Source organism: Schistocerca piceifrons, chromosome 7 (assembly GCF_021461385.2).
Source record: "Schistocerca piceifrons isolate TAMUIC-IGC-003096 chromosome 7, iqSchPice1.1, whole genome shotgun sequence".
NCBI classification, from domain to species: Eukaryota; Metazoa; Arthropoda; class Insecta; order Orthoptera; family Acrididae; genus Schistocerca; species Schistocerca piceifrons.
In genome coordinates this window covers 315799909-315827739 of record NC_060144.1, presented here as the reverse complement: position 1 = coordinate 315827739, position 27831 = coordinate 315799909, and the positions used below count along the sequence as shown (strand labels likewise).

Genomic DNA, 27831 nt, shown 5'->3' with positions numbered 1-27831 from the left:
AGCAGCAATGTCGCGATACGATAAACCGCAATCGCGATAGGTTACAATCCGACCCTTATCAAAGTCGGAAACGTGATGGTACGCATTTCTCCTCCTTACACGAGGCATCACAACAACGTTTCACCAGGCAACGCCGGTCAATTGCTGTTTGTGTATGAGAAATCGGTTGGAAACTTTCCTCATGTCAGCACGTTGTAGGTGTCGCACCGGCGCCAACCTTGTGTGAATGCTCTGAAAAGCTAACCATTTGCATATCACAGCATGTTCGTCCTGTCGGTTAAATTTCGCTTCTGTAGCACGTCATCTTCGTGATGTAGCAATTTTAATGGCCGCTAGTGTATTAGCAGAGGCAGTCCCGTCGGTCGTCTCCCAACATAACCTATTAACGCCAAACTTCGTCGCACTGCCCTTACGGGTACGTTCGTCGTACGTCTCACATTGATTTCCGCGATTATTTCATGCAGGGCTGCTTGTCTGTCAGCAGCGGCAACTCTCTGCAAACGCTGCTGCTCTTGTTCGTTTGGCGTAGGCCGTCGGCCTCTGCATTGTCAGTGTTGAGAGATTTGGTATTTTCGGCACGCTCTTGACACTGGGATATCAGAATATTGAATTCTCTAGAAACTTATGGAATGGAATGTCCTTGCGCTTAGCTACAACTACCATTCCGCATTCAAAGTCTGTTAATTTCCTTTCTGCGGCGATAATTACGTCGGACACCATTTTACATGAATCACCTCACGTGAAACCCCCGCCAGTGCACCTTCGTTTTATACCGTACGTACGATGTACTACCACTATCCATATATGTGCCTATCGCTTTCCCACGACTTTTGTCACCTCAGTGTATTTAATCTTCGTTGATCCATTATGGATCGTCGGACAACGGCTGGCATGAACTTCTTGATGCAATAATTTACCAAGAGCCGTATGATCTGTAGAAGTTTATTTTATGAACTTCTATGTGCTACCAATTTCGGCATTACATTGATGCCATCTTCAGGTCCCACTAATCATAGTCGTAAAATCGCTATGCATGGAAGGAGCCATATAACTGGATCCGTGAATCAATCGTCCTGCAACAGCTCTTGGTGGCCAGGCGACACAGACTGAGGCGGTTTGATTTTACGACTATGACGAGAGGGGCCTAAAGATGGCGTCAATGTAATGCCGAAACTGACAGCACACAGAAGTTCATAAAATAAAATAAACTTCTACAAATCATACAGCTGTTGATAAATCAGTGTATTTGTTCCTACGTGCTGGCAGTGTGATTCGCACCGGCATCACCCAGAGATAATGTGATAAAACGATGAGCCAACTGTGAAGAGTAAACAAGACACTGACCTGCGCGTCCCTTTTCGCAGGCGTAGATGACCCAGGCGATGGACAGAGACCAGGCGAGCGGCCGCAGGGTGGCGAACAGCGCAGCCTCCAGCCTGCTGTAGGGCCTGTGGTAGCTGAGGTGCAGCCCGTACACCGAGGACAGCGCCAGGGCCGTCGACGCGGCCCAGCACGCGCTTATCGCAACCTGTGCGGCGTACACTTCAGGTCATACGGTGATGGAAGGCACACATCACAACTAAGCAAAAGCAAACATTTATACTTGTCCTAAGAAAGCCTACAGCCAAGGGTCGCCGATTGTGCTCGTCTTTCGCACGATTATAATAGTACTTTGACGTAACGAAAGCCGCTCATAATAGCTCGGATCTGTTTCAGATACTGTGTTTATAGAAAACCAACTCGTACAGATCGTTATCTTCACGCGTTGAGTAGTCACCCACGTACCAACGAACGAAGGCTTTGAGGACGTTGGTAAGGAGGGCTTACTCCTGCTTGGACGCCGAAATTTTGACGCAACAGCTACAACATGTTAAGCTTGTGTTCAAGCGGGATAGCAACACTGAGATACAGATCCGTCATACATTGGAATTCAGGCTTTTGCCGGAGCCAGTAGAAGACGAGTGTAGAGGGTTGGGTTGGGTTGTTTGTGGGAAGAGACCAAACAGCTAGGAAATCGGTCTCGCCGGATCAGGGAAGGTCGGGGAAGGAAATCGGCCGTGCCCTTCCAAAGGAACCATCCCGGAATTTGTCTGAAGCGATTTAGAGAAATCACGGAAAACCTAAATCAGGATGGCCGGACGCGGGATGGAAAAGTCGTCCTCCCGAACGCGAGTCCAGTGTGCTAACCACTGCGCCACCTCGCTCGGTGCGAGTGTGTATCTATAACTTTCTTATCATATGCTGGAGGCGCTTCTCGGAAAGGTAGTGAGGATTTTAAAAAGATGCAATAGTAGAAATGTGTTTGGTCTATCAGCCAAGACTAGAACTCTCCTTCTACATCTACACTCCGAAAACCACCTTACGGTGGTTGGCGGAGGGTACTGTGTGTATTATTGTCACTTTCCTCTTCTTTTGTTCTTGTAACGTGTAATTCGCCTGAAGAACGATTGCTAATAAGTCTCGAGTGGTCTAAAATCTACTAATTTTGTCTTGGTGGCCTTTTTGCGAGATATACCTTGGAGGAAGCAATATGTTGGGTGACTCTTTTAGGAACGAACGCTCATGTAAATTATACAGTAGACAGTACCTAGATGAAGAACGCCTGTCTTTCAGTGCCTACCAGTGTTCACTGTCCGCCCCCGGTAGCTGAGTGGTCAGCGCGACGGAATGTCAATCCTAAGGGCCCGGGTTCGATTCTGCCGGCACGGTAGCTCAGCGTGTTCGGTCAGAGGGCAGCTCGCCCTCTGTAATAAAAAACTAAGTACAAGTACAAGAATCAACAATCAACTTGAACGAATGTCTTGTGATGTCCGCCCAGACCACACGCAACAAACAATACCGAACAAACTTAAAAAAAAAAGAAAAAAAAGTGGTCAGCGCGACGGAATGTCAATCCTAGGGGCCCGGGTACGATTCCCCGCTGGGCCGGAGATTTTCTCCGCTCAGGGACTGGGTGTTGTGTTGTCCTAATCATCATCATTTCATCCACATCGACGCGCAAGTCGCCGAAGTGGCGTCAAATCGAAAGACTTGCACCAGGCGAACGGTCTACCCCACGGGAGGCCGTCGTCACACGACATTATTATTACTGGAGATCACTGAGTATCTAGATGACGGCTTCGCGGTTACTAAATCAAACTGTAGTGAAGAGTGCTGTTCTTCTTTGGATCTTATCTATTTCCCCTCTCATTCCTATATGGTACGGATCCCGTATTGACAAGCAATGTTTAAGTATTGTTCAAACTAGAGTTTTGTAAGCTACCTCTTTTGTTCGTGCACTGCAATAAACTGTCTTCCTGTCTATGTACACTCCTGGAAATGGAAAAAAGAACACATTGCCACCGGTGTGTCAGACCCACCATACTTGCTCCGGACACTGCGAGAGGGCTGTACAAGCAATGATCACACGCACGGCACAGCGGACACACCAGGAACCGAGGTGTCGGCCGTCGAATGGCGCTAGCTGCGCATCATTTGTGCACCGCCGCCGTCAGTGTCAGCCAGTTTGCCGTGGCATACGGAGCTCCATCGCAGTCTTTAACACTGGTAGCATGCCGCGACAGCGTGGACGTGAACCGCATGTGCAGTTGATGGACTTTGAGCGAGGGCGTATAGTGGGCATGCGGGAGGCCGGGTGGACGTACCGCCGAATTGCTCAACACGTGGGGCGTGAGGTCTCCACAGTACATCGATGTTGTCGCCAGTGGTCGGCGGAAGGTGCACGTGCCCGTCGACCTGGAACCGGACGGCAGCGACGCACGGATGCACGCCAAGACTGTAGGATCCTACGCAGTGCCGTAGGGGACCGCACCGCCACTTCCCAGCAAATTAGGGACACTGTTGCTCCTGGGGTATCGGCGAGGACCATTCGCAACCGTCTCCATGAAGCTGGGCTACGGTCCCGCACACCGTTAGGCCGTCTTCCGCTCACGCCCCAACATCGTGCAGCCCGCCTCCAGTGGTGTCGCGACAGGCGTGAATGGAGGGACGAATGGAGACGTGTCGTCTTCAGCGATGAGAGTCGCTTCTGCCTTGGTGCCAATGATGGTCGTATGCGTGTTTGGCGCCGTGCAGGTGAGCGCCACAATCAGGACTGCATACGACTGAGGCACACAGGGCCAACACCCGGCATCATGGTGTGGGGAGCGATCTCCTACACTGACCGTACACCACTGGTGATCGTCGAGGGGACACTGAATAGTGCACGGTACATCCAAACCGTCATCGAACCCATCGTTCTACCATTCCTAGACCGGCAAGGGAACTTGCTGTTCCAACAGGACAATGCACGTCCGCATGTATCCCGTGCCACCCAACGTGCTCTAGAAGGTGTAAGTCAACTATCCTGGCCAGCAAGATCTCCGGATCTGTCCCCCATTGAGCATGTTTGGGACTGGATGAAGCGTCGTCTCACGCGGTCTGCACGTCCAGCACGAACGCTGGTCCAACTGAGGCGCCAGGTGGAAATGGCATGGCAAGCCGTTCCAGAGGACTACATCCAGCATCTCTACGATCGTCTCCATGGGAGAATAGCAGCCTGCATTGCTGCGAAAGGTGGATATACACTGTACTAGTGCCGACATTGTGCATGCTCTGTTGCCTGTGTCTATGTGCCTGTGGTTCTGTCAGTGTGATCATGTGATGTATCTGACCCCAGGAATGTGTCAATAAAGTTTCCCCTTCCTGGGACAATGAATTCACGGTGTTCTTATTTCAATTTCCAGGAGTGTATTTCCAATACGTCACGTTTGTTTACGTTGAGGCAACTTCCAGCACCAAGCGTCGGTAATCTGCTGGACTTCCTGGATTTCGCTATAATTTGCAACCTTTGCGACTTCTATATATATATGACAGCATCATCGCGAAAATCCACTTGGAACTACCTACATTTTCTACTAGGTCATTTATATACACACATCAAAAAAAGTTTTGCATCACCTCGCTTCCGAGAGTTTCGGACCTGTATAGAAAATTAGAATAGGGATCAACATAAACATTATTTCAAAAATGGTTCAAATGGCTCTGAGCACTATGGGACTCAACTGCTGAGGTCATTAGTCCCCTAGAACTTAGAACTAGTTAAACCTAACTAAACTAAGGACATCAAAAACATCCATGCCCGAGGCAGGATTCGAACCTGCGACCGTAGCGGTCTTGCGGTTCCAGACTGCAGCGCCTTTAACCGCACGGCCACTTCGGCCGGCAAACATTATTTCTCCTCTTTTTATTGCTCATGGATACCACACATTGCATGATGTACCACCATAGAGCGAGACCTTCAGAGGTAGTGGTCCAGATTGGTGTACACACCGGTATCTCTAATATTCAGTAGCACGTCCTCTTACATTGATGCATTCCTGTATTCGTCGTGGCATCCTGTCCGCAGGTTCAACAAGGCACTGTTGGTCCAGATTGTCCCACTCCTCAGCGGGGATTCGGCGTAGATCCCTCAGAGTAGTTGGTCTACATCTACATCTACATTTATACTCCGCAAGCCACCAAACGGTGTGGGGCGGAGGGCACTTAACGTGCCACTGTCATTACCTTCCTTTTCTGTTCCAGTCGCGTATGGTTCGAGGGAAGAACGACTGTCTGAAAGCCTCCGTGCGCGCTCGAATCTCTCTAATTTTACATTCGTGATCTCGTCGGGAGGTATAAGTAGGGAGAAGCAATATATTCGATACCTCATCCAGAAACGCACCCTCTTGAAACCTGGACAGCAAGCTACACCGCGATGCAGAGCGCCTCTCTTGCAGAGTCTGCCACTTGAGTTTGCTAAACATCTCCGTAATGCTATCACGGTTACCAAATAACCCTGTGACGAAACGCGCCACTCTTCTTTGGATCTTCACTGTCTCCTCCGTCAACCCGATCTGATACGGATCCCACACTGATGAGCAATTCTCAAGTATAGGTCGAACGAGTGTTTTGTAAGCCACCACCTTTGTTGATGGACTACATTTTCTAAGGACTCTCCCAATGAATCTCAACCTGGTACCCGCCTTACCAACAATTAATTTTATACGATCTTTCCATTTCAAATCGTTCCGCACTCATACTCCCATATATTTTACAGAAGTAACTGCTACCAGTGTTAGTTCCGCTACCATATAATCATACAATAAAGGATCCTTCTTTCTATGTATTCGCAATACATTACATTTGTCTATGTTAAGGGTCAGTTGCCACTCCCTGCACCAAGTGCCTATCCGCTGCAGATCTTCCTGCATTTCGCTACAATTTTCTAATGCTCCAACCTCTCTGTATGCTACAGCATCATCCGCGAAAAGCCGCATGGAACTTCCGACACTATCTACTAGGTCATTTATATATATTGTGAAAAGAAATGGTCCCATAACACTCCCCTGTGGCACGCCAGAGGTTACTTTAACGTCTGTAGACGTCTCTCAATTGAGAACAACATGCTGTGTTCTGTTTGCTAAAAACTCTTCAATCCAGCCACACAGCTGGACTGATATTCCGTAGGCTCTTACTTTGTTAGTCAGGCGACAGTACGGAACTGTATCGAACGCCTTCCGGAAGTCAAGGAAAATAGCATCTACCTGGGAGCCTGTATCTAATATTTTCTGCGTCTCATGAACAAATAAAGCGAGTTGGGTCTCACACGATCGCTGTTTCCGGAATCCATGTTGATTCCTACAGAGTAGATTCTGGGTTTCCAAAAACGACATGATACGCGAGCAAAAAATATATTCTAAAACTCTACAACAGATCGACGTCAGAGATATAGGTCTATAGTTTTCCGCATCTGCTCGATGACCCTTCTTGAAGACTGGCACTACCTGGCTCTTTTCCAATCATTTGGAACCTTCCGTTCCTCTAGAGACTTGCGGTACACGGCTGTTAGAAGGGGGGGGGGGGGGGGAACAAGTTCTTTCGCGTACTCTGTGTAGAATCGAATTGGTATCCCGTCAGGTCCAGTGGACTTTCCTCTGTTGAGTGATTCCAGTTGCTTTTCTATTCCTTGGACACTTATTTCCATGTCAGCCAATTTTTCATTTGTGCGAAGATTTAGAGAAGGAACTGCAGTGCGGTCTTCCTCTGTGAAACAGCTTTGGAAAAAGGTGTTTAGTATTTCAGCTTTACGCGTGTCATTCTCTGTTTCAATGCCATCATTATCCCGGAGTGTCTGGATATGCTGTTTTGAGGCACTTACTGATTTAACGTAAGACCAGAACTTCCTAGGATTTTCTGTCAAGTCGGTACATAGAATTTTACTTTCGAATTCACTGAGCGCTTCACGCATAGCCCTCCTTACGCTAACTTTGAGATCGTTTAGCTCCTGTTTGTCTGAGAGGTTTTGGCTGCCTTTACACTTGGAGTGAAGCTCTCTTTGCTTTCGCAGTAGTTTCCTAACTTTGTTGTTGAACCATGGTGGGTTTTTTCCCGTCCCTCACAGTTTTACTCGACACGTACCTGTCTAAAACGCATTTTACGATTGCCTTGAACTTTTTCCATAAACACTCAACAATGTCAGTGTCGGAACAGAAATTTTTGTTTTGATCTGTTAGGTAGTCTGAAATCTGCCTTCTATTACTCTTGCTAAACAGATAAACCTTCCTCCGTTTTTTTATGTTACTATTAACTTCCATGTTCAGGGATGCTGCAACGGCCTTATGATCACTTATTCCCTGTTCTGCACTTACAGAGTCGAAAAATTCGGGTCTATTTGTTATCAGTGGGTCCAAGATGTTATCTCCACGAGTCGGTTCTCTGTTTACTTGCTCGAGGTAATTTTCGGATAGTGCACTCAGTATAATGTCACTCGATGCTCTGTCCCTACCACCTGTCCTAAACATCTGAGTGTCCCAGTCTATATCTGGTTAATTGAAATCTCCACCTAAGACTATAACATGCTGAGAGAATTTATGTGAAATGTATTCCAAATTTTCTCTCAGTTGTTCTGCCACTAATGCTGCTGAGTCGGGTGGTCGGTAAAAGGAGCCAACTATTAACCTAGCTCGGTTGTTGAGTGTAACCTCCACCCATAATAATTCACACGACCTATTCACTTCTACTTCACTACAGGATAAACTACTACTAACAGCGACAAACACGCCACCACCGGTTGCATGCAATCTATCCTTTCTAAACACCGTCTGTGCCTTTGTAAAAATTTCGGCAGAATTTATCTCTGGCTTCAGCCAGCTTTCTGTACCTATAACAATTTCAGCTTCGGTGCTTTCTATCAGCGCTTAAAGTTCCGGTACTTTACCAATGCAGCTTCGACAGTTTACAATTGCAATACCGATTGCTGCTTGGTCCCCGCATGTCCTAACTTTGCCCCGCACTCTTTGAGGCTGCTGCCCTTTCTGTACTTGCCCGAGGCCATCTAACCTAAAAAACCGCCCAGTCCTCGCCACACAACCCCTGCTACCCGTGTAGCCGCTTGCTGCGTGTAGTGGACTCCTGACCTATCCAGCGGAACCCGAAACCTCACCACCCTATGGCGCAAGTCGAGGAATCTGCAGTCCACATGGTCAGAGAACCGTCTCAGCCTCTGATTCAGACCCTCCACTCGGCTCTGTACTAAAGGTCCGCAGTCAGTCCTGTCGACGATGCTGCAGATGGTGAGCTCTGCTTTCATCCCGCTAGCGAGACTGGCAGTCTTCACCACGTGGGTCACGTTGTCCATAAACAGCCCTTTTCAATCTATAACAGCCATGTTCGTTAAGGTTCCTGTCTGGAGAATATGCTGGCCACTCCAGGCGAGCGATGTCGTTATCCTGAAGGAAGTCATTCACAAGATGTGCACGATGGAGGCGCGTATTGCCGTCCATGAAGACGAATGCCTCGCCATTATGCTGCCAATATGGTTGCACTATTGGTCGGACGATATCGTTCACGTATCGTACAGCCATTATGGCGCCTTCCATGACCACCAGCGGCGTACGTCGGCCCCACATAATGCCACCCAAAACAGTAGGGATCTCCTCCTTGCTGCACTCGCTGGATAGTGGGTCGAAGGCCTTCAGCCTGACTGAGTTGCCTCCAAACACGTCTCCGACCATTGTCTCGTTGAAGGCATACGCGACACTCATCGGTGAAGAGAACGTGATGCCAACTCTGAGCTGTCCATTCGGCATGTTGTTGGGCCCATCTGTATCTCGCTGCATGGTGTCGTGGTTGGAAAGATGAACTTCGCCGTAGACGTCGGCAGTGAAGTTGCGCATCATGCAGCCTATTCCGAACAGTTTGAGTCGTAACACGACGTCCTGTGGCTGCACGAAAAGCATTATTCACATGGTGGCGTTGCTATCAGGGTTCCTCCGAGCCATAATCCGTAGGTAGCGGTCATCCACTGCAGTAGTAGCCCTTGGGCGACTTGCGCGAGGCATGTCATCGACAGTTCCTGTCTCTCTGTATCTCCTCCATGCCCAAACATGACGCCAAGACACTTCCCTTGTTGAGAGACCTTCCTGGCACAAAGTAACAATGCGGACGTGATCGAACCGCATTATTGACCGCCTAGGCACGGTTGGACTACTGACAACACGAGCCCTTGTACCTCCTTCCTGGTGGAATGACTGGAACTGATCGTCTGTCGGACCCTCTCCGTCTAATAGGCGCTGCTCATGCATGGTTGTTTACACCTTTGAACGGGTTTAGTGACATTTCTGAACAGTCAAAGGAACTGTGTCTGTGATACAATATCGACAGTCAACGTCTATCTTTAGGAATTCTGGGAACCGGGGAGATGCAAAACTTTTTCTGATGTGTGTATATTGTTAAAAGTGATGGTGCTATAATGCTTCCGTGAGGAACGCCTGAAGTACTTATACATGTCAAGACTTATCTCCGTTCAGAAACTATTCAGTCTAATCACCCAGATGGTCTGATATCACTCCTGCTGATATTTTGAGCATGAGGGGGCAGTGCTGAGCTGTATCGAATGCCTCCCGGAAGTCAAGGAAAACGACATCTACTGGGGCGCCAGTGTCTACTGCTTCATGGGTCTCGTGGACGAACTGAGTAATCTGAGTTACTAACGATCATTATCTTCGGAGCCCATATCCTTTCCTGCAGAGGTGACTTCCGGTCTCCAGAAATGTCATAATATACGATCATAATACATGTTTCAAAATTCTACTACACACCGATATCAGAGATATAGGCCTATAGTTTCGTGCGTCTGTTCCGCGACTCTTCTTGGAAATGCGAATGACGTGAGCTTTTTTTCCAGTGATTAGGAACGCTTCCTTCCTCAAGAGACTTACGGTACACCCAGAATGGAACTGGTATTCGATCAGGTCCCTGACCTTTTCTGTGTTCAGCCATTTCAGTTGCTTTTCTACCCCCTGGTCATTTATTTCGCTAAGTAATTTGGCCATTCGTGTGACGATTTATAGGAGGAAATAGAGTGTGACTTTCGTCTTTGAAATAGTTTTGGAAAAAGACGTTTAGCGTTTCGGCCTTTTCTGTGTTGTCCTCCGTTTCAATGCCATTATGGTCATGGAGTGTACGATGGCTTCGATCTGTTTACTGATTTAATATAAGACCAGACCTTCTTAGAATTTTCTGTCAAGTTAATAGATTGTTTACTTTAGTATTCGTTCAACGCCTCATGCATAACCTTCGTTACGCTAATTGGCTTGGTTAATGACGATCTAAGACTGAGGAATTCCGGTACTTACAAAGTAACTAGCCATTGTGGGCAACGTATATTGTCTAGACAATGTGCAACGTTCACTTCCTATGTGTTGAGTTCCGTCGTCACGCGTGCTAACTACAACCTGAAAAAATGCAGTGGTGGAGCAATGTTTCACCGATGGAAAAATAATGATTGATAACGAGGCATAGATAGTTGCTACTGTGTGTCGCTGTTAGGAATATGTACTAGGGGAATCAACTGAAATTAAACCGGTAGATAATATTATTTTGGTATAGACACAGGCATGAAAACGCCGCTAAACTACATTGTTGATGCAGGTATTTCATGGGTTGATGATGGTTCGATAACGGCCAGGGAACAGGACCCCATAAGAAGGAACCTCGGAATTAGATGCTAGGTGAAACGTAGTGGTAGTCAGAAGTTGGATACCATCGCAGACACTAAAGTCCTCAAATTCCCATGACACAAATTGCTGATCATTGTCAGATACCAGGATCCTGAGAGCTCCTTCAAAGTCGAAAGTCACTGACAAGATGTGAACTGTAGCAGTCGATGATATGGAGGACACCTTCACTATGTACAGGAAGTTGGACAATGCATCGATCACCAACAACCACATGCTGCCCAAAAAAGGGGCAGCAGAAAGGACATACACCCTGTCCCAAGGGTACACCGGGACAATGGACAATAATATAATACGGATTTTTGTCAATCTATGTATTTTTCTAGACAGTAAAATGTCAGATTTTGGTCACTTATTTTTTGATTTTTATAACCTATTTTCTTAAGTGATAGAACCTATATTAGGTACCTAATTTAAGATTTTTATAACCTAACAATCCGATGAGAAAGAAGGCCCACCACTGCAACTGGTGGCCATTCTCTCTGGCAGCTGGGAACGAGGGCTAACTAGGGAAACCAGCAGCTTATGATCGGTGATGAGGAGGGACCTCGTCCTATACAGAAAGATGTGCAACTTTTTAAAAATTACTCCTTTTCCATCTCTGAAAAAAGATATTTCACAGCTAAAAGCGTCTGTGATGCATGAGCGATGGATTGTCCGGTGCTGTGCAGCTTCCGATGGGACAGGACGGCACTAATGAATGGCACAGTGGGATGTGTCACAATCCGGGGTTAAGGGTTTGCCCAGTGTAAGGGAAGCCAGACAGGAAGCAGAGCACAGGCGTTGCTTGAAGCATTGAGAAGCTCGTTCACAATCTGCAGACCAGACAAACTTGATGCCATTATATGAAGATGGTATCTGTTCCCGAAAGAACAGATACCATTGGTGACCGTGCAGCTTCTCTAGAATGAAATGATAATTAAATCGAATCCCTTAGCTGCCGACAGGTGGTGTTGATATACATCAATGGGGACAGCTGAGAATGTGTGCGCCGACCGGGCCTCGAACCCGGAATCTCCTGCTTACATGGCAGACGCTCTATCCATCTGAGCCACCGAGGGCACAGAGGATAGGGTTTCGATTGAATTATCATTTCATTCTAAGGAAGCTGCACGGTCATCAATGATATCTGTTCTTCCGGGAACCGATACCATCTTCATATAGTTAAAGTCTACGCGGCCATTGACCTTGTTCTGTGCGAATGCGCACGCTTTGCCCGAACTCTTACGGGTCAGCTTAGCCTGGCGCGAGTAATGAGTGAATGGGCAAATATGTATTACGAATACTACGAATGTAGATTGTGGACAGTTGGGAATGTGGGTCTCACAGTACCACGAGAAGCGCGCAGGGTTCAAGTCCCTGCAGTCGCACTAACCTCTACGCCCCCGGTGGTTCAGATGGGTGGAGCGTCTGCTATGTAAGCAGGAGATCCCGGGTTCGCGTCCAGGTCGGGCCACACATTTTGAGCTATCCTCATTGATGTATATTAGCAACACCTGTCGGAAGCTAAGGGTTTCTATTCAGTTAACTACGAATGTAGATTGTGGACAGTTGGGAATGTGGGTCTCACAGTACCACGAGAAGCGCGCAGGGTTCAAGTCCCTGCAGTCGCACTAACCTCTACGCCCCCGGTGGCTCAGATGGGTGGAGCGTCTGCTATGTAAGCAGGAGATCCCGGGTTCGCGTCCAGGTCGGGCCACACATTTTGAGCTATCCTCATTGATGTATATTAGCTACACCTGTCGGAAGTTAAGGGTTTCTATTCAGTTAACATTTCATACCATTATGTTGATACAGCTTGGGTATATCATATATGCGTCACTACCTAATGTAATATTATTGTAATATTTCGGCTGCGAGTACTAGCGATGATGCGCTACCGTAATTGAGAAGACAACGCTCTTTGTTGTGAAAAAAGAGCAACTAAGCCGTTTGTAATTGTTGGAGATAATGAATGCCTATTCGACTTTTTTTTTAGGGGGGGGGGGTCAGATAAGTTTGCATATAGACGTAATTTGAAATGCAGCAGAGATACAACTTGCAATATCAAATATAAAAGAATAAAAAATACAGACAACCTATAATAACAGATGTTAACAGCTGCTGCGGAAGATGGCCACAAAAACAAACGTATAAAAAATTTAACTAGTGAAAAGGGAGGTAAATATCGTCTACGAATTTTTATTTGACGTTGGATCCCAGGACCATCATAAAATGATTAGTGTGTTTAGCAATCCAGTGTAGAGTGATTTCTTCGCAAATTAACAAAACTGGGCGAATCTGCCACTATCACGGTCCGAACGACGCGAAATATTTCGCCGTCAGGTTGTGAGTTAAAGACGTTCCCTAAGCGAACAGTTTGTTAGTAAGAAGATATCATACTGCCATTGTTGTTCAACCTTCTCAATCTGAAAGTGTTTCCAGAAAATCTTACGGCGACTGTGAGTACTTTAGCTGCCTCAAGAGACGGAGTCTCCATCGCGAGTTGTAGCAGTTTTCTCCGACTTTGGCTGGCGTTCCCCGAGAACAGGAGAAACGGAAACCTCCTACCGCCAACTCATCCTTTACCTAACTCGTTCTCTCCTTGCAGCAGCCACGAAGAAAACATATTTTATCAGTAGTCTAATTTTTTCACAGATTTTTATGTTAGATAGGTAAAAAATTTTAAAATGTATGCATCTAGGTAAAAAATCAAAAGAGAGTGTAAGCGCTGTACCTGTCTAATCTGTGTCAAAGTCAAAAGTCAAGTTGATTAATTTTTCCTTATGACGTAGCAGTTCATTACACTAAGCACATGAGCCAAAAAAATGCACTCTCGGAAAGAAAAAGAAAACACTTCTCCAGTTTTCAATGGCGGCCATTCTCCAGGAGGCGTCGTAAAAACATCTGAACGTATCGTAAATGCTCTTCCAGAGTACCATCCATGGCGCAGGTAGTTGATGCAACAGGGAATGACATGAATCAACAGCTCAAAATACCATTGGTAAATTCATGGAGCAGACGAGATTCCAAAAGGCAAGCGATTAAACTGGTGCACCCACAGAAAGTGTTGAGGGCCAGAAAAGTCCGAGAAACTGTTTTCAGCGCCAACTGTAGGTAAGTATCGCACAAGTCATTTCTGGGAACAAGAACGTCGCCAACAACTCTGGCTGATGTGGAATGGAATACGAATCTGCGAGACATTGTGCTTTGATTGTTTGAAATCGCCGCAAAGGCGCACAACGCTATCGGGCTTCTGAATCACGAACTATGGGTTGGCCCACTGACTCGACATAACTGGAGAAACGACGCCCTGATCTTGTCACGCTGCAAGTCAGCCTTTTTCTTGTCGCGCGTGGCAAAGGGAATGGTCTTGGGATGACAAAACAGGGATAACGTCGATGGCTTTTCACCTGTGACCTGTGGTGCACTATCCATGGAATAGGCAATGTAACATCTCTTACCTGTCGAAGTCCAACCAAATGAAATAGTTTTCCACAGTAACGCTAAATTGCAAGTACTTACTGACGAAACACTGGAGAGGCTATTCGTCCACTACCGATGTTGAGAATTCATTGAAGCGTGTATTGAAACAAAAAACTAAGGAGTATAGCAACAGTCTCATGTTTCATCACTGGAATAGCAAATAAGTTTCCAACATTAGAAATAAAGCTCAATCACTAATTTCAGAAAAATCTACTATTACTCTTACAATCTTCGTCAAAGTGTATTTTGTACATTGTGTACTTATTTCAGCTGTGTCGGTTGCCTAAACTGAAGCTGTGGACAAGAGGAGCGGAAACTTTCCCGGGGGAAAATTGGATATTTGTGGTAAGTTCCTATGGGACCAAACTGGTGAGGTCATCGGTCCCTAGGCTTACACACTACTTAATCTAACTTAAACTAATTTAAGCTAAGAATGACACACACACCCATGCCCGAAAGAGGACTCGAACCTCCCCCGAGGGGAGCCGCGCGAACCGTGGCAAGGCCCCTAGACCACGCAGCTACCCTGCGCGGCAAACTTTCACGCGATCGCCACCTTGCGTCAGCAGTTACTCACCGAGGAAGCGTCGCATTTGTTGTCTCTGGTGCTGAAGAGTACCCAGCCGACGGCCATGCCAGTGACGTACGGCACGATTCTCGAGTACGTCGGCAGGTAAATCATTGACATGTACCGCACGAATTCGTCCTCACTGCAACATATTGGCACCAGCACAATAACTGCTGTTCTTAAGATTTATAATCGTGATCAGCAGAAGTTTTAGTAACTAATACTTCGCACAGAAGGCTATGACTCTGTAGCCAAGTGGTCAAATTGACAAGTCGGCTGCCAAGCATAAAAACTCGTAAATCGTCAATTTGGCCGATAAAGGCTGAAAAGCGCAAATTCCACTATGCTTTCATACGTAGTTCTAAGTACACTATTGCCTGGTTGGTTGGTTGGGGTGGGGGGGGGGGAGGGGGGGAGGATGGAAGGGATGCTGTTGTCTGTGTCAGCATGACATGGTCAATAGCGCTTGGATCAATGACGGACCTCTGACAGTCAACCCTGCCATAAATGAGATATATTTTTGATCATAGAATCTAGTGAGCCACGTAATATTTCGTTTCAAAATGCTTCACAGATCGACATTTGGATCCCTCTATTTACAACTTTTTCAGGACCGACTGCATTGTTGTCGCTCAATGGCCGAACATTTTTATTTCATTTATTTATTTACTCGTTGAGTACCTAGCGTTTCGTATGTATGTATTTATTCAAAATGTATTAGTCCACCTGCTGCTACCTCCACACTTTGTCCACCCCATTAAAGCCAGCTCCACTCTGTCTCCTCTCACCTTTCTATTTTCTCCTCCCCCTCTCGCTCTGTGTCCACCTTCCCTTCCCACTATCTGTCTCCCCTCTCCCTCTCTGTCCATCTTATCCTCCCCTGTTTCAGTCCTTCTCCTTTCCCCGTCTCTACGCCCCATCTCCTCCTTTTCTCTTCCTTTGTCCATTTCCCTCCCCCTCTCTCTATCGGTCTCCTCCTCCCTCATATGTACCTATCTCTTCCTTCCCCCATTCTCTCTCCACAATATCGCTCCCATCCGAATAGGAAATTGCTGGTTATTACTACCATAGTATTTCTTTCCAGGTATTTGTTAAGATGTGTATCACGATTGGCTGAAATCGATCCACGGGTTTACGAGTATTTTATCGATGGCTTTGCCCACATATGCACATGTCACATATATTTCACACAAATTTAATATATTTCACACATATTTGTACACATATTTCATTTGTGTGTCTAGCGAATTTCGCCATGCAGTTGCATTGATAACACATCTCAGTGTTCATGACGTCGATCTCCTGAACTACGTGTTGTGCAATGAATAATATAATATTGCTGTGCGTTAAGTGCTATATGATTATGTCGCGAATACAATTACTAGAAAAAAAGTAATAAATTAAAACGTCATACCTGATGTGGCAGCTCTACTGCCTAAACAGCGAAAGTGTAGCACGCGCGAAACTTCTTTTCTGTCATCTTTTGGTGGGGGTTGTCAGCGAGAAAAAGTTTCGCAAAGGTTTGAAGTCAGGTATAAAACTTGTGTCAAGTCACTATGTGCTCTCATTCTCAAATACTGGATGAGTAAAGTCTGGGTAGTAGCGCTTCGTGGGCAACACTTTTATGTCACCCGCCACCCCGGCTGCACCTTTGATAATTTGGTGGTTGTTACCTCCACAGCAGAGATTATTTCCATACAGTAAGTGGTATATGTGTCAAGTTTGATTGAAATCGATCCAGTGGTTTAGACAGAAACGTTGAACATACGTACGTATAAACCCGAGCTAATAACGAGCATCACAACGGATACACTGATTAGTGACAAGACGGTTGTCGTAGCGAGACTGAATATTGTAACTCTCAAATCCTCTAAAAACAAACGAAAAACACACCTATTCAAAAAAGCAGACAAAAATTCACTTCACGTTTTCCTGAGAGACAGTTTCCGCTTCTTCCAAATTAACAATGCACCGGTAAGTGTAGACCAGATGTGCCATGAATCCAGAAAAATAGTGTCGACAGCAGTTGAAAGATTTATAGTAAATAAATTAACAAACGACGGCGCTGATCCACCTTGGTACATAAAAACGTTCAGAACATTGTTTCAGCAAAAACGAAAAAATAATGCCAAATTTAAACAAAAGCAAAATCTCCAAAATTGGCGATCTTTTATAGAAGTTTGAAATTTAGTGCGGACTTCAATGCGAAATCCTTATAATACATTTCCCAACGAAAATTTGTCACGAAATCTGGCAGAAAATCGAAAGCGACTCTGATCGCATTCACAGTATGCCAGCGACCAGACACAATCGATACCTTCCCTGCGCGATAGAAATGGAAGTACTATCGACGACAGCGCTGCTCAAGTAGAGTTACTAAACACAGTCTTCCGAAATTCCTTCAGCAAAGAAGACGAAGTAAATATTCCAGCTCGGAGTAATGAAGCAACTTAAATCACTTAATAAAAGCATGCCTTCCGGTTCATACTGTATACAAATTAGGTTCCTGTCAGATATGCTGATGCAACAGCTCCGTGCTTAACAATCATATACTTGTACAACCGCTCGCTCGACGAAAGATCCTTACCCGAAGACTGGAAAGTTGCACAGCTCACACCGATATTCAAGAAAGGTAGTAGGAGTAATCCTAAATTACAGGCCCATATCATTAACGTCGCTTTGCAGCAGAAGTTTGAGACATATATTGTGTTCGAACATTATGAATTACCTCGGAGAGAACGGTCTATTGACACACAGACAACACGGGTTTAGAAACCGTCGCCGCACACAGACAACACGGATTTAGAAAACACCGTGATTGTGAAACGCAGCTAGCTCATTACTTACACCAAGTGTTGAGTGCTGTTGACGACGGATTTCAAATTGATTCCGTATTTATAGTTTTCTACAATCTACCTCATGAGCGGCTTGTAATCAGAGTGTGTGCTTGGTGGAATATCGTTTCAGTTATGCGACTGGATCTGTGATTTCCTGTCAGAGAGGCCATGGTTCACAATAACTAATTCGTAATAATTAACAGAAAGTCATCGAGTAAAACAGATGCTATTTCTGGCGTTCCCCAAGGGAGTGTTACAGGCCCTCTGCTGTTCCTTATCTATATAAATAGCTTAGGAGATAATCTGAGCAGCAGTGTTAGGTTGTTCGCAGATGATGCTGTCGTTTATCGTTTAGTTAAGTCATCATAAGATCAAAACCAATTGCAAAACCCTGTAAGATATCTGTGTGGTGCGAAAACTGTCAATTGACTCTAAATAATGAAAAGTGTGAGGTCGTCCACATGAATGCTAAAAGAAATCCGTTAAACTTCGGTTACACGATAATTCGAGAAATTATCCAGAAATAGGGGTGAGAGTGTGACTGACATGATTCAGAACTTGGGATGGACGTAATTAAAACGAAGGGTTTTCGTTGCGGTGGAATCTTCTCACTAAATTTCTATCACCTAATTTCGCTTCCCAATGCGAAAACATTTTGTTTACCGTCGACGTACATAGGGAGACACGATCATCGTAATGAAATAAGGGAAATCAGAGCTCGCACGGAAAGATGTAGATGTTCGTTTCTTACGCGCTCTGTTCAAGATTGGAATAATAGAGAATTACTGTCAAGGTGGTTCGTTGAACCCTCTGCCAGGCACTTAAGTGTGATTTGCAGGGTATCCATATAGATGTAGATGCAGATGGAGATACACTGCCAAAAAAATTAGTACATCTTTTTTAGAGGTTTTCAGTTCAATCAAGATTTATTGTTGCAACAGTGCATGTGGAGTACATGAAATGATTACATTTACAGATCAATAGCACAAGTGGTTCTGAGGTACCAGGCATCGACCCATACTGAAGTACCCTTATCAGTACGTGATGTAGCCCTAACTGGCATCCAGTCGATCGTACAGATGGCGAATACTGTCCTGGGTTACGTTATGTCACGCCTGCTCGACCTGTTCACGTAGTTCTGCACGAGTTGTTGATCGACGAGTCGCACGAGTCACTTCTCGTCCCATCATATCCCACACGCGCTCGATTGGAGACAAGTCCGGAGACAATGCTGGCCAAGAAGTTTCTGCACGTTTTGTAGAGCACTAGAGCTCGTTGATTTGAGGGGCAGTATGTGGGCGATCCTGTATCCTGTTGGAACAACATGTCACCTTCCTGTTGCAATAACGGAAAAAGAACGGGTCTGACAACATTCTGCACGTACTGAGAGCTGGATGGCGTCCCCTCCAGAAATACCAATGGTGAACGAGAGTTACAGCTTATTGCACTGCAGACCATGAGACCTGAGTTGGGGCCATTGTGATCAACAAAATACAAAATAAAGAACACATCACAGGAAGAACATTGCAATGTACACACACAAACGGAAAATTAGAACACTCACTAGCGAAAATAGCCAGAATGAAAAACACGACAAAGTGCAACACACACACCACTACAAATATTACTCTAATAAACCTCACAGATACAGAATTAATAGAGAAAGAAACACAGCTATGAGAGACAGGTCTGAAACGCACATCAGTACAAAGACAGAAAACCACTACATAGAGAATCTGATTGTAGCAACAGAAAGAATCTTGATAGAGGAAGAGAAACAAGGAAATAGCACTGTAAGTATTGGGGTAGCACGAGAACTAATGAAGAAAGAAATAAATGACATAATTATCATGTCAAAGCAAGATACTTTCAAACAGATAGCAACATCAGTAATAAATTATAAGAAAAACTACACTCTAACAAGATCAGAGTCACAAGAGCTAATAAAAGGAACAGCACTGTACTGATCAATAATGAACAATATATATATAAAAGAAACAAAAATTTCACCTCCTCTAAGAATATCACAAAACTGATATCTAATCCACAGCACAGTCCAGACATACATAAAAAACAATATCAAAGACATCAGACATATACACATAACCAAATCTAACACATCACACAGAAGAACACAAAAACACCTACCCTCAGAAGCCAACTAAAGGTTCACTAACTCCTTATTCCCTTGAGGATGGTTATTAATTTCAAGAATGTGCCACCATACCATGTCACAAGGTATATGAACAAAATCATAATGCAACACCATGAAGTGAAGAGCAGCAGAATAATGAAAAACGGAGATGCACTCATAACAGAAATAAAACACATAAACATTCCACAAACAGTATCACTCATTTCTTTCAACATAGAGAAAATGTATACCTCAATACCCAGGGAGGCACACTAATTGAAGAAAACTTTCTGGCATATAACAAAGTGCCTGTAGACAGTATGGTAATGAAATAACCAAAACCCTTAAAGGAATCACAGCTAGAAAAGGAATTTACTTATAAAAATATGGCGTTAAAGTGATATTACCAACATCAGGAACACATTAGTAGACAAAAAAAAATGGCTCTGAGCACTATGGGACTCAACATATATGGTCATCAGTCCCCTAGAGCTTAGAACTACTTAAACCTAACTAACCTAAGGACATCACACAACACACAGTCATCACGAGGCAAAGAAAATCCCTGACCCCACCGGGAATCGAACCCGGGAACCCGGGCGCGAGAAGCGAGAACGCTACTGCACGACCACGAGCTGCAGACATTAGTAAACATATTCATCAAAATTACAGAAATCACAATTTTCAATACAGTCAACACAAAGAAAGGATACAAAAATGGTTACTTGTACAGATATATGCATTACATAATCTGTGTGGTAGATAATCAACGGAGAAAATAGATAAACTTTATACAGATGTAAACAGTATACACAAAAATATTCAGTTCACCATGGAAAAAGAAACACAAAAGCTTTGTTTTTTTATTTCTTCATCATAATAATAAAGAGAGATGGCAATATGCACAAATTTGAACTCTTCAGAAAGCCAACAGCCAAAGACACAATTACACACGCTACATCTTACCACCCGTAGACTCAAAAATTAGCGTTTGTATGACCCAAGTTACACGGACTAAATAATTTCCCACTCAGAAAAGAAAACTGTGAAAAACAGCTACAAACAATACAACTCGCAGCCACAAACAATGGTGATAATGTGCGTACAGAACAAGAATTCAACCAAAAAATCAAAACGCAGCTAAAGAAGAATGAAAACAAGCAGAGAACACAAACACCACACAACCATACAGAAACACAAAACAGTAGCACTCTTGATGTGACTCACAGAAAGAAATGGTACACTTTAATCCACAAACACAAATCAACACACAGGATAGCAGATATACTAAAACAAGGGTCACACATTGCTTACAGACTAAGAAACACACTCCAGTCACATTTACAAACACCGATAGATAAACCAGGTAAATACCAAGGAGTGGGTGTATGGCATTTAGAATGGCAAGAATGTGGATCAGTATATCTGGCGACGACAAGCAGGAATTCCAAAACTGGGCATAAAAACATATAAGAAGCTGGATATACGAAAATAGCATCCTGCCTTTGCTGAACACTTGGTAAAACGTGGAACAAGACATGAAAATTATTAGAGTGAACAATTAAAAAAACTGACATTACAGGAAAAGTTTCATATACAAAGAGCCCCTGGCGATGAAAAAGAAAGTAATTAATGACCATATTAATATAAGCAATAACGCCCTGATCACGTTAGAAACAAAAACATTGAAAAACGGAAACGTGAAACATAACCAGAATAAATAATTTTTTGAATCTTCATGTCCCCCCTCTCTCTCTCTCTCTCTCTCTCTCTCTCTCTCACACACACACACACACACACACACACACACACACACACACACACACACAAATACACGAAACAAATCAAGAATTTCAAATCACACACACAACACAATCAATAGACAAAAGATAAACACACAGCGACAGTTGGTCACATAACACGCTGTAAACAAACTTGTGTTCACTACACAGTGGAAAGTGTAATGAGTTATTGTAATAAATGTGATAAGAAAATGTCAGAAATCGGCCAGTTAGAGAATAGAGACCGAATGAACACGTACCCAGGACAACACACATGGATTACCAACATTGGAAATCGTAAATAACATCAAACGATAACTTGACGTAACGAATCTTGTGCAAAAGATGTTATTTCAAACCTGAAAAAGAAGAGAAAAAAACGAGCAAACCTAAAACAGTAACATACTTATATGCAACATATAAGCATTTATTATATATATATATAAAGACAAACAAGTATCACAGACCACTGAACATGTTACATAAATAAAAGAACGCATATGGCAAAAAACGAAAGGGCTTTCATTTAGTGGTAAATACAGAACATATGTCCATGAAGTATGTTACAACTGTTAATTGTAGGATTACGTTTCCATTCATTTCTTATTATCTGATTGAATAAATCAACAGTTTTCCAACACAGTCCTCCGATGTCATACACATCAATTTCAGATATTAGATTAAAACCCTTTTTATTAATTAATTATTTATTTTTTATATTTAATGTATCCGAGTATTTTATTAATTCGCAGTTCTAGCCAATGCTGCCAACTGACTGCAAGGCCACAAGTAAAAAATCATTATTAACAGCGAGCTTAGTTGCTGGACATGAAAGCAGTCACGTGTGGCTAAACGAGGGACATCATTGATCCATCCTTTGTAGCTAAAGCCCTATACAGCAGAATTACTGATCTATTTTGTTTAGCCAATCTAGCTAGGTAAAAGGAATTATGAAAGACCAGTAAAGTTACACAGTATTTTCTGCCCAGGTGAGATCCTCATGTAATGTTACATTTAAATTCTTCATTTTTTTCTGATGTGGCACTGGAATACCATCGAGCAGAATTGGAGAAATTTTTTCGAAAAATTATGAACTTATTCATTTTTGACGGGGTACTATGGTTGCCTGTGACTTTTAAGTTAAGTCCCAGGTTTTGTGCCCATGTCACCAATGAAGACAGATCTTGCATCAGCATAATCACATATTTTTAGGACTAGCACTTAAGTGCAGCTGAAGATCGGCCTAGGACCGAAGTCTATGCCACTCATGAGGAAACGTATTTTCAGGACGAGTTTTCACTTTCACAGGAAATACGTTGCTGTCTGTTTACTCAAACAGCATTCAAATCTTTCCAGTGCACAATCTGAAAACTTTAGCTGCCACCGTGTAATGAATTAACTAATGTTCAACATAGTAATTTGGTAATTGTCCATAGGGAAATGGACTAGGCAATAAATAATCATGTAGACAGTGAAACAGCTAGTGAACAGGGTAGTATTGTCGATCGATCGGTCGGCAACAGCTCGTCCCAGGAACTCGAAATGATAGGAGAGAATCTAGCAAATACCGTAGATTCAGGTTTTACATCCTCACCTTTTTCTCAAGAGACATTTTCTGGTTTTCAAAATGTGAATGTTGCCAGTGCAAATGCACTGCCAATAAGCATAAAGGAACAGATTCCAGACACTAATACATTATTATTGCAATTAATGCAACAAATGAAACAAAATCAGAGACAAACACAGCAACAGTTAGAGGCAATGGAACAAAATAAAAAACAGTCACAGCAACAAATGGAACAAAATCATAAATAAATTAAGGAAACACTTCAACAAACACGTGAAGATTTAACTACTGAGTTACATAACATCGAATCGAAATGTCAAAAAGTCTGTAATGACGTAAAAACACAAATTTGTGAGCATTTTCAATTTATTTTTTCGCGGCATGAAAATGCATTACAAAATCACTAAGCAGCCATAAAAGAACTGCAAACTATTGTTCATGAAAATCACGAGACCTTGAGGGGTAAATTTGTCTCAGTTGCACCTACCGATTCGGTTACGCAACTTGCAAAAACTCAGGAAAACTTAAAGGACACAGTAGATAGTCTGAAAATTGGTTCAGAAAGACACATGGAGGAAATAAGTTCATTATCAGAGAAAGTAGTCGAACTTTCGGATCAGCTAAATAATTTATCTACGACGGTAGATGATAATCTGAATGACACAAGACCGGTAGTTTTAATGGCACAAAAGAGTACGAACAAATTAGGAAATTCAAGCAAAACCAGAATCAAATTAATACGCAACACAAAAGAGAAATCCGGGAAGTACCGCATCAGTTGGCACAAGTAATACAAGAATTACATATTTCAGAGGAGACTCGCGCTCCAACAAGGGAAGAGAAATTATGAAAGAAATTGGCCAGGTGCCCGAATTTTGAGATGGAAGCGCCGACACGACGTAACAATGACCGATATGCGACTCGCCGACACGATGACTTTAACTATAGGCTGTTCATTACTACACGAAAATTCAGAACATTTAAGAACTCTGGCAACGACATTCATCCACAAGCGTAGCTTCATCAATTCTCTCAATGTTTTCCTCCCAAATGGTCATTGGAGCACAGATTAGAATTTATGTGTGGCTGCTTAGAGAATGAACCAGCTGTGAGAATGCGATCGGTCATTAACGATTGTCACAGTCAAGGAGAATTTTATCACGCCTTCCTCTCAGCATATTGGTCTCAAGCTGCTCAAGATCGCGTAAAACATAGCATCATGATGATGAAACACTTTGAACAATCTGAATTTTCCAGTCTTGTCAAATATTTCGAAGACATGTTGCACAAGAATCAGTACCTGTCAGACCCATACAGCCCCTCAGAACTCATCTGCATATGCTTAATCAAATTGTCGGAACATTTACGACATATTATTTTGGCAGGACGTTGCAAAGACGACATTGAAGCTTTTCAGGGACTGTTACAAGAATTGGAAATTGACACTGACAATCGCAGGACGTGAAAACAGGAAACCAATCATTACAGGTCAGATCCGTCACAATTCCGTGACGACAGAAACAATAACTGGACAGGACAAGGCTATTCTTACAACCCAAATCGTGACCAAAACAGGCGCCACCCATATGACAACCACTGGCAGAGTAACAATAATCACAGGGAAAGATCACCTCTCCGTGGTAATGACTATGACAGAGACAATCAGAGACAATATGGGAACCAAAATAATTATTTTCAAGGGAGACAGAATAACTTAAGACGCAACGGTCCACCGAGCAATTACGATTCTGGCGGAAATTCTCCATCATATGACCAACAAAAAAGAAACTATGGACACTACCGACATAACGACAGACCTGAATGTCATCAGAACTGGCGGGATTCAAACAGGGCAGGGCCCTCTCGACAAGGTGAACTTATAAAGTTAGGTCTCCTAATCCCAATAACGACGCGCGCCAACAAAGAGACAGTAGGCAATGACTCACGCCACTGGCAGCCACAAAACGTACTTATGAAGCTGACGACGTAGCTGCCGTGGCTAGTAATTACGTAAAAATGGAAGACATTAGGGACATCTTACTCCAGGAACACGACATAAAACGTAACAACATTGAATATCCTGCAATTCACATTACAGTAAATGACGTAAAATTTATGGCAGTACTTGACTCTGGCAGTCCCAATTCAGTAATTAGTGAAACAGCCTTTAGCAAATGCAACAAATCGAACGATTACCCACACTTCCGTTACGTAAGATTAAATTACAAGGTGCAATCTTTGGAAAAATTGTAGATATACGCCAACAAACCAACTTAGCATTCTTTTGTCAAAGCCACAGTTTCTCTATGACTTCCTTTTCGTTCCATTACTGACGACGGAAATTATATTGGGAGTAGACTTTTTGAATCAATACAAAGCAATCTTAAACTTTCACAATGCTGAAATAAGTTTAGAGAAAGAAGGTAAGTCAATAGATTTGAAATTTGAAGATTGGCTCTCAAACCATGACGAGGAAATTAGTCGGCTTTACCTCCCGTTAGATAATAGTTCGGAACTTTCGACGGAACTTGACACTAACAATCACTCTGCAAGTATTGACAGGGATAATATCGATGGCCTATTTGATACTAATGAGTTAATTCAGAAAAAATTCAAACAATTGAGAATTGTAATGACACTGATAGGCAGGACCTTTTTGAGATTTTACAAGCACATTCCACAGTTTTCACTTACAAAACAGGAACAATCAAGGGATTTCAATACCAATTTCGTGTTCGTGAGCATACTAAATTTTGTGTTAGACCGTATGTAATTCCGGCACATTATAGGGATCTTGTTAGAACACAGATACAATGTATGCTTGACGAGGGAATTATTGAGCCTGCAGTAAGCTCATACAACAATCCATTACATGTTGTTGAGAAGAAAAATGGATCGATCAGGCTTGTCTTAGATTCGAGACAAATCAATACTGTTATCGTTCCTGAAACAGACAGGCTGCAAACGTTGGAAGAACTTCTTCAAAATTTTAATAGTGTAAAAGTGTTGTCTTCTATTGATTTCAGATCCAGCTTTTATCAAATCGAACTTCATTTAAAATGTAGGAAATACACAGCTTTTCTTTGTTTCGGCGTTTGTTATCAATTTCGGAAACTTCCTTTTGGTTTGAACATTTCTTCGGCAGCGTTCATTCGCGGGCTAAATTCCATATATTACCTGAGTTCTTAAAACGTCACATCACCTTATATATGGACGATATTCCGATAGCAGAAGCCTCATGGGTACAACATAATCGCATACTTAACAGTGTGTTACGTATTTTTGCAGAATCTGGAATTACAGTTAACTTGGAAAAGTCTGAATTCGGTACGACAAAGGTGAAGTTTTTGGGACACATTATTTCTTCTGAAGACATTCAGCCGGATCCTGAAAAGTTAGAAGCAATCAGAGCCATTCCAGTGCCATCCACAAAAAAAAAAAAAAAAACAAGTCCGCAGTTTTCTTGGTCTCATAAATTGTTACCGTCCTTTTCTGAATATGCAAATTCTAGTTACACCAAAACTTTGTCCGCTTACTGGAAAAAATACTATTTGGAACTGGGACGGACAGGCACAGTTAGAATTCAATTCTTTGAAAGAATCGCTACTTAACGCGCCAATACTAGCTCACCCAGATCTGTCAAAAGATTTATGCCTTAGCACGGATTCTTCTAAATTCGGTCTTGGTGCCCATTTATTTCAAGAAGCCATAGAAAATGACGCTACTGCTCAGAAAACCATTGCTTTTGCTAGCTGAGTGCTAACAAAATCTGAAAAAAAAAGTTATTCCGTTACTGAATTAGAAGCTTTAGCTATCGTTTGGGCATTTAACAAGTTCTGTTTCCTTCTTTCTGGTAAGCACGTAAAAGTATACAGTGATCATCATGCATTACAATTTCTTATATCTTCAAAATTAAATCATGACAGGTTAAAACTTTGGGCATTGTATCTGCAAGAACTCCACTTGAGAATAGTCTACATTCCCGGCAAGGAGAACATTGTTGAGGACGCCGGGCTTGAGAAAAGTAACACAGAAGGCAAACTCGAGAAAAATTTCAGTATTCTTTACACTCAGAAAGTCGCCTTTGAAAACTTCATCACCACATCTTTAAAGGACAGTGCTCATGAACAAGATAAAATCCGATTTGAAAAGACATCAGAAGTAAATGGCATGAAAAGACACACACACAGATTCGGCATTATTATCTGGTTAGAAACAACATACTCTTCAAACGCTTCACTGTTGATGACAAGCTATGGGTTCTTTGCATTCCTGACGATTTTGTTAATAAGCTCATTTGGTACACTCATTTCAGCTACGCACATTTTGGTCCAAGAAAATGTTATCATATTCTTCGACGACTTGTTATTTTAACGCTATGGAAAAGAGAATTCGAAGAGTCTTGTCTATTTGCAAAATTTGTCAAAAAGCTAAACCATCTAC

General features: G+C 43.2%; 1 protein-coding gene across 1 annotated transcript in view; it reads right to left on the bottom strand.

The window, feature by feature from the left end:
* LOC124805091 (nose resistant to fluoxetine protein 6-like) overlaps positions 1 to 27831 on the bottom strand; it is a 279871-nt gene that overhangs the window by 36979 nt on the left and 215061 nt on the right. The window contains exons 8-9 of the mRNA XM_047265529.1: positions 15079 to 15211; positions 1345 to 1528 (exon numbers count right to left, since the gene is read on the bottom strand). Coding sequence (XP_047121485.1) covers positions 1345 to 1528; positions 15079 to 15211 — 317 coding nt within the window. The remainder of the gene's footprint in view (positions 1 to 1344; positions 1529 to 15078; positions 15212 to 27831) is intronic.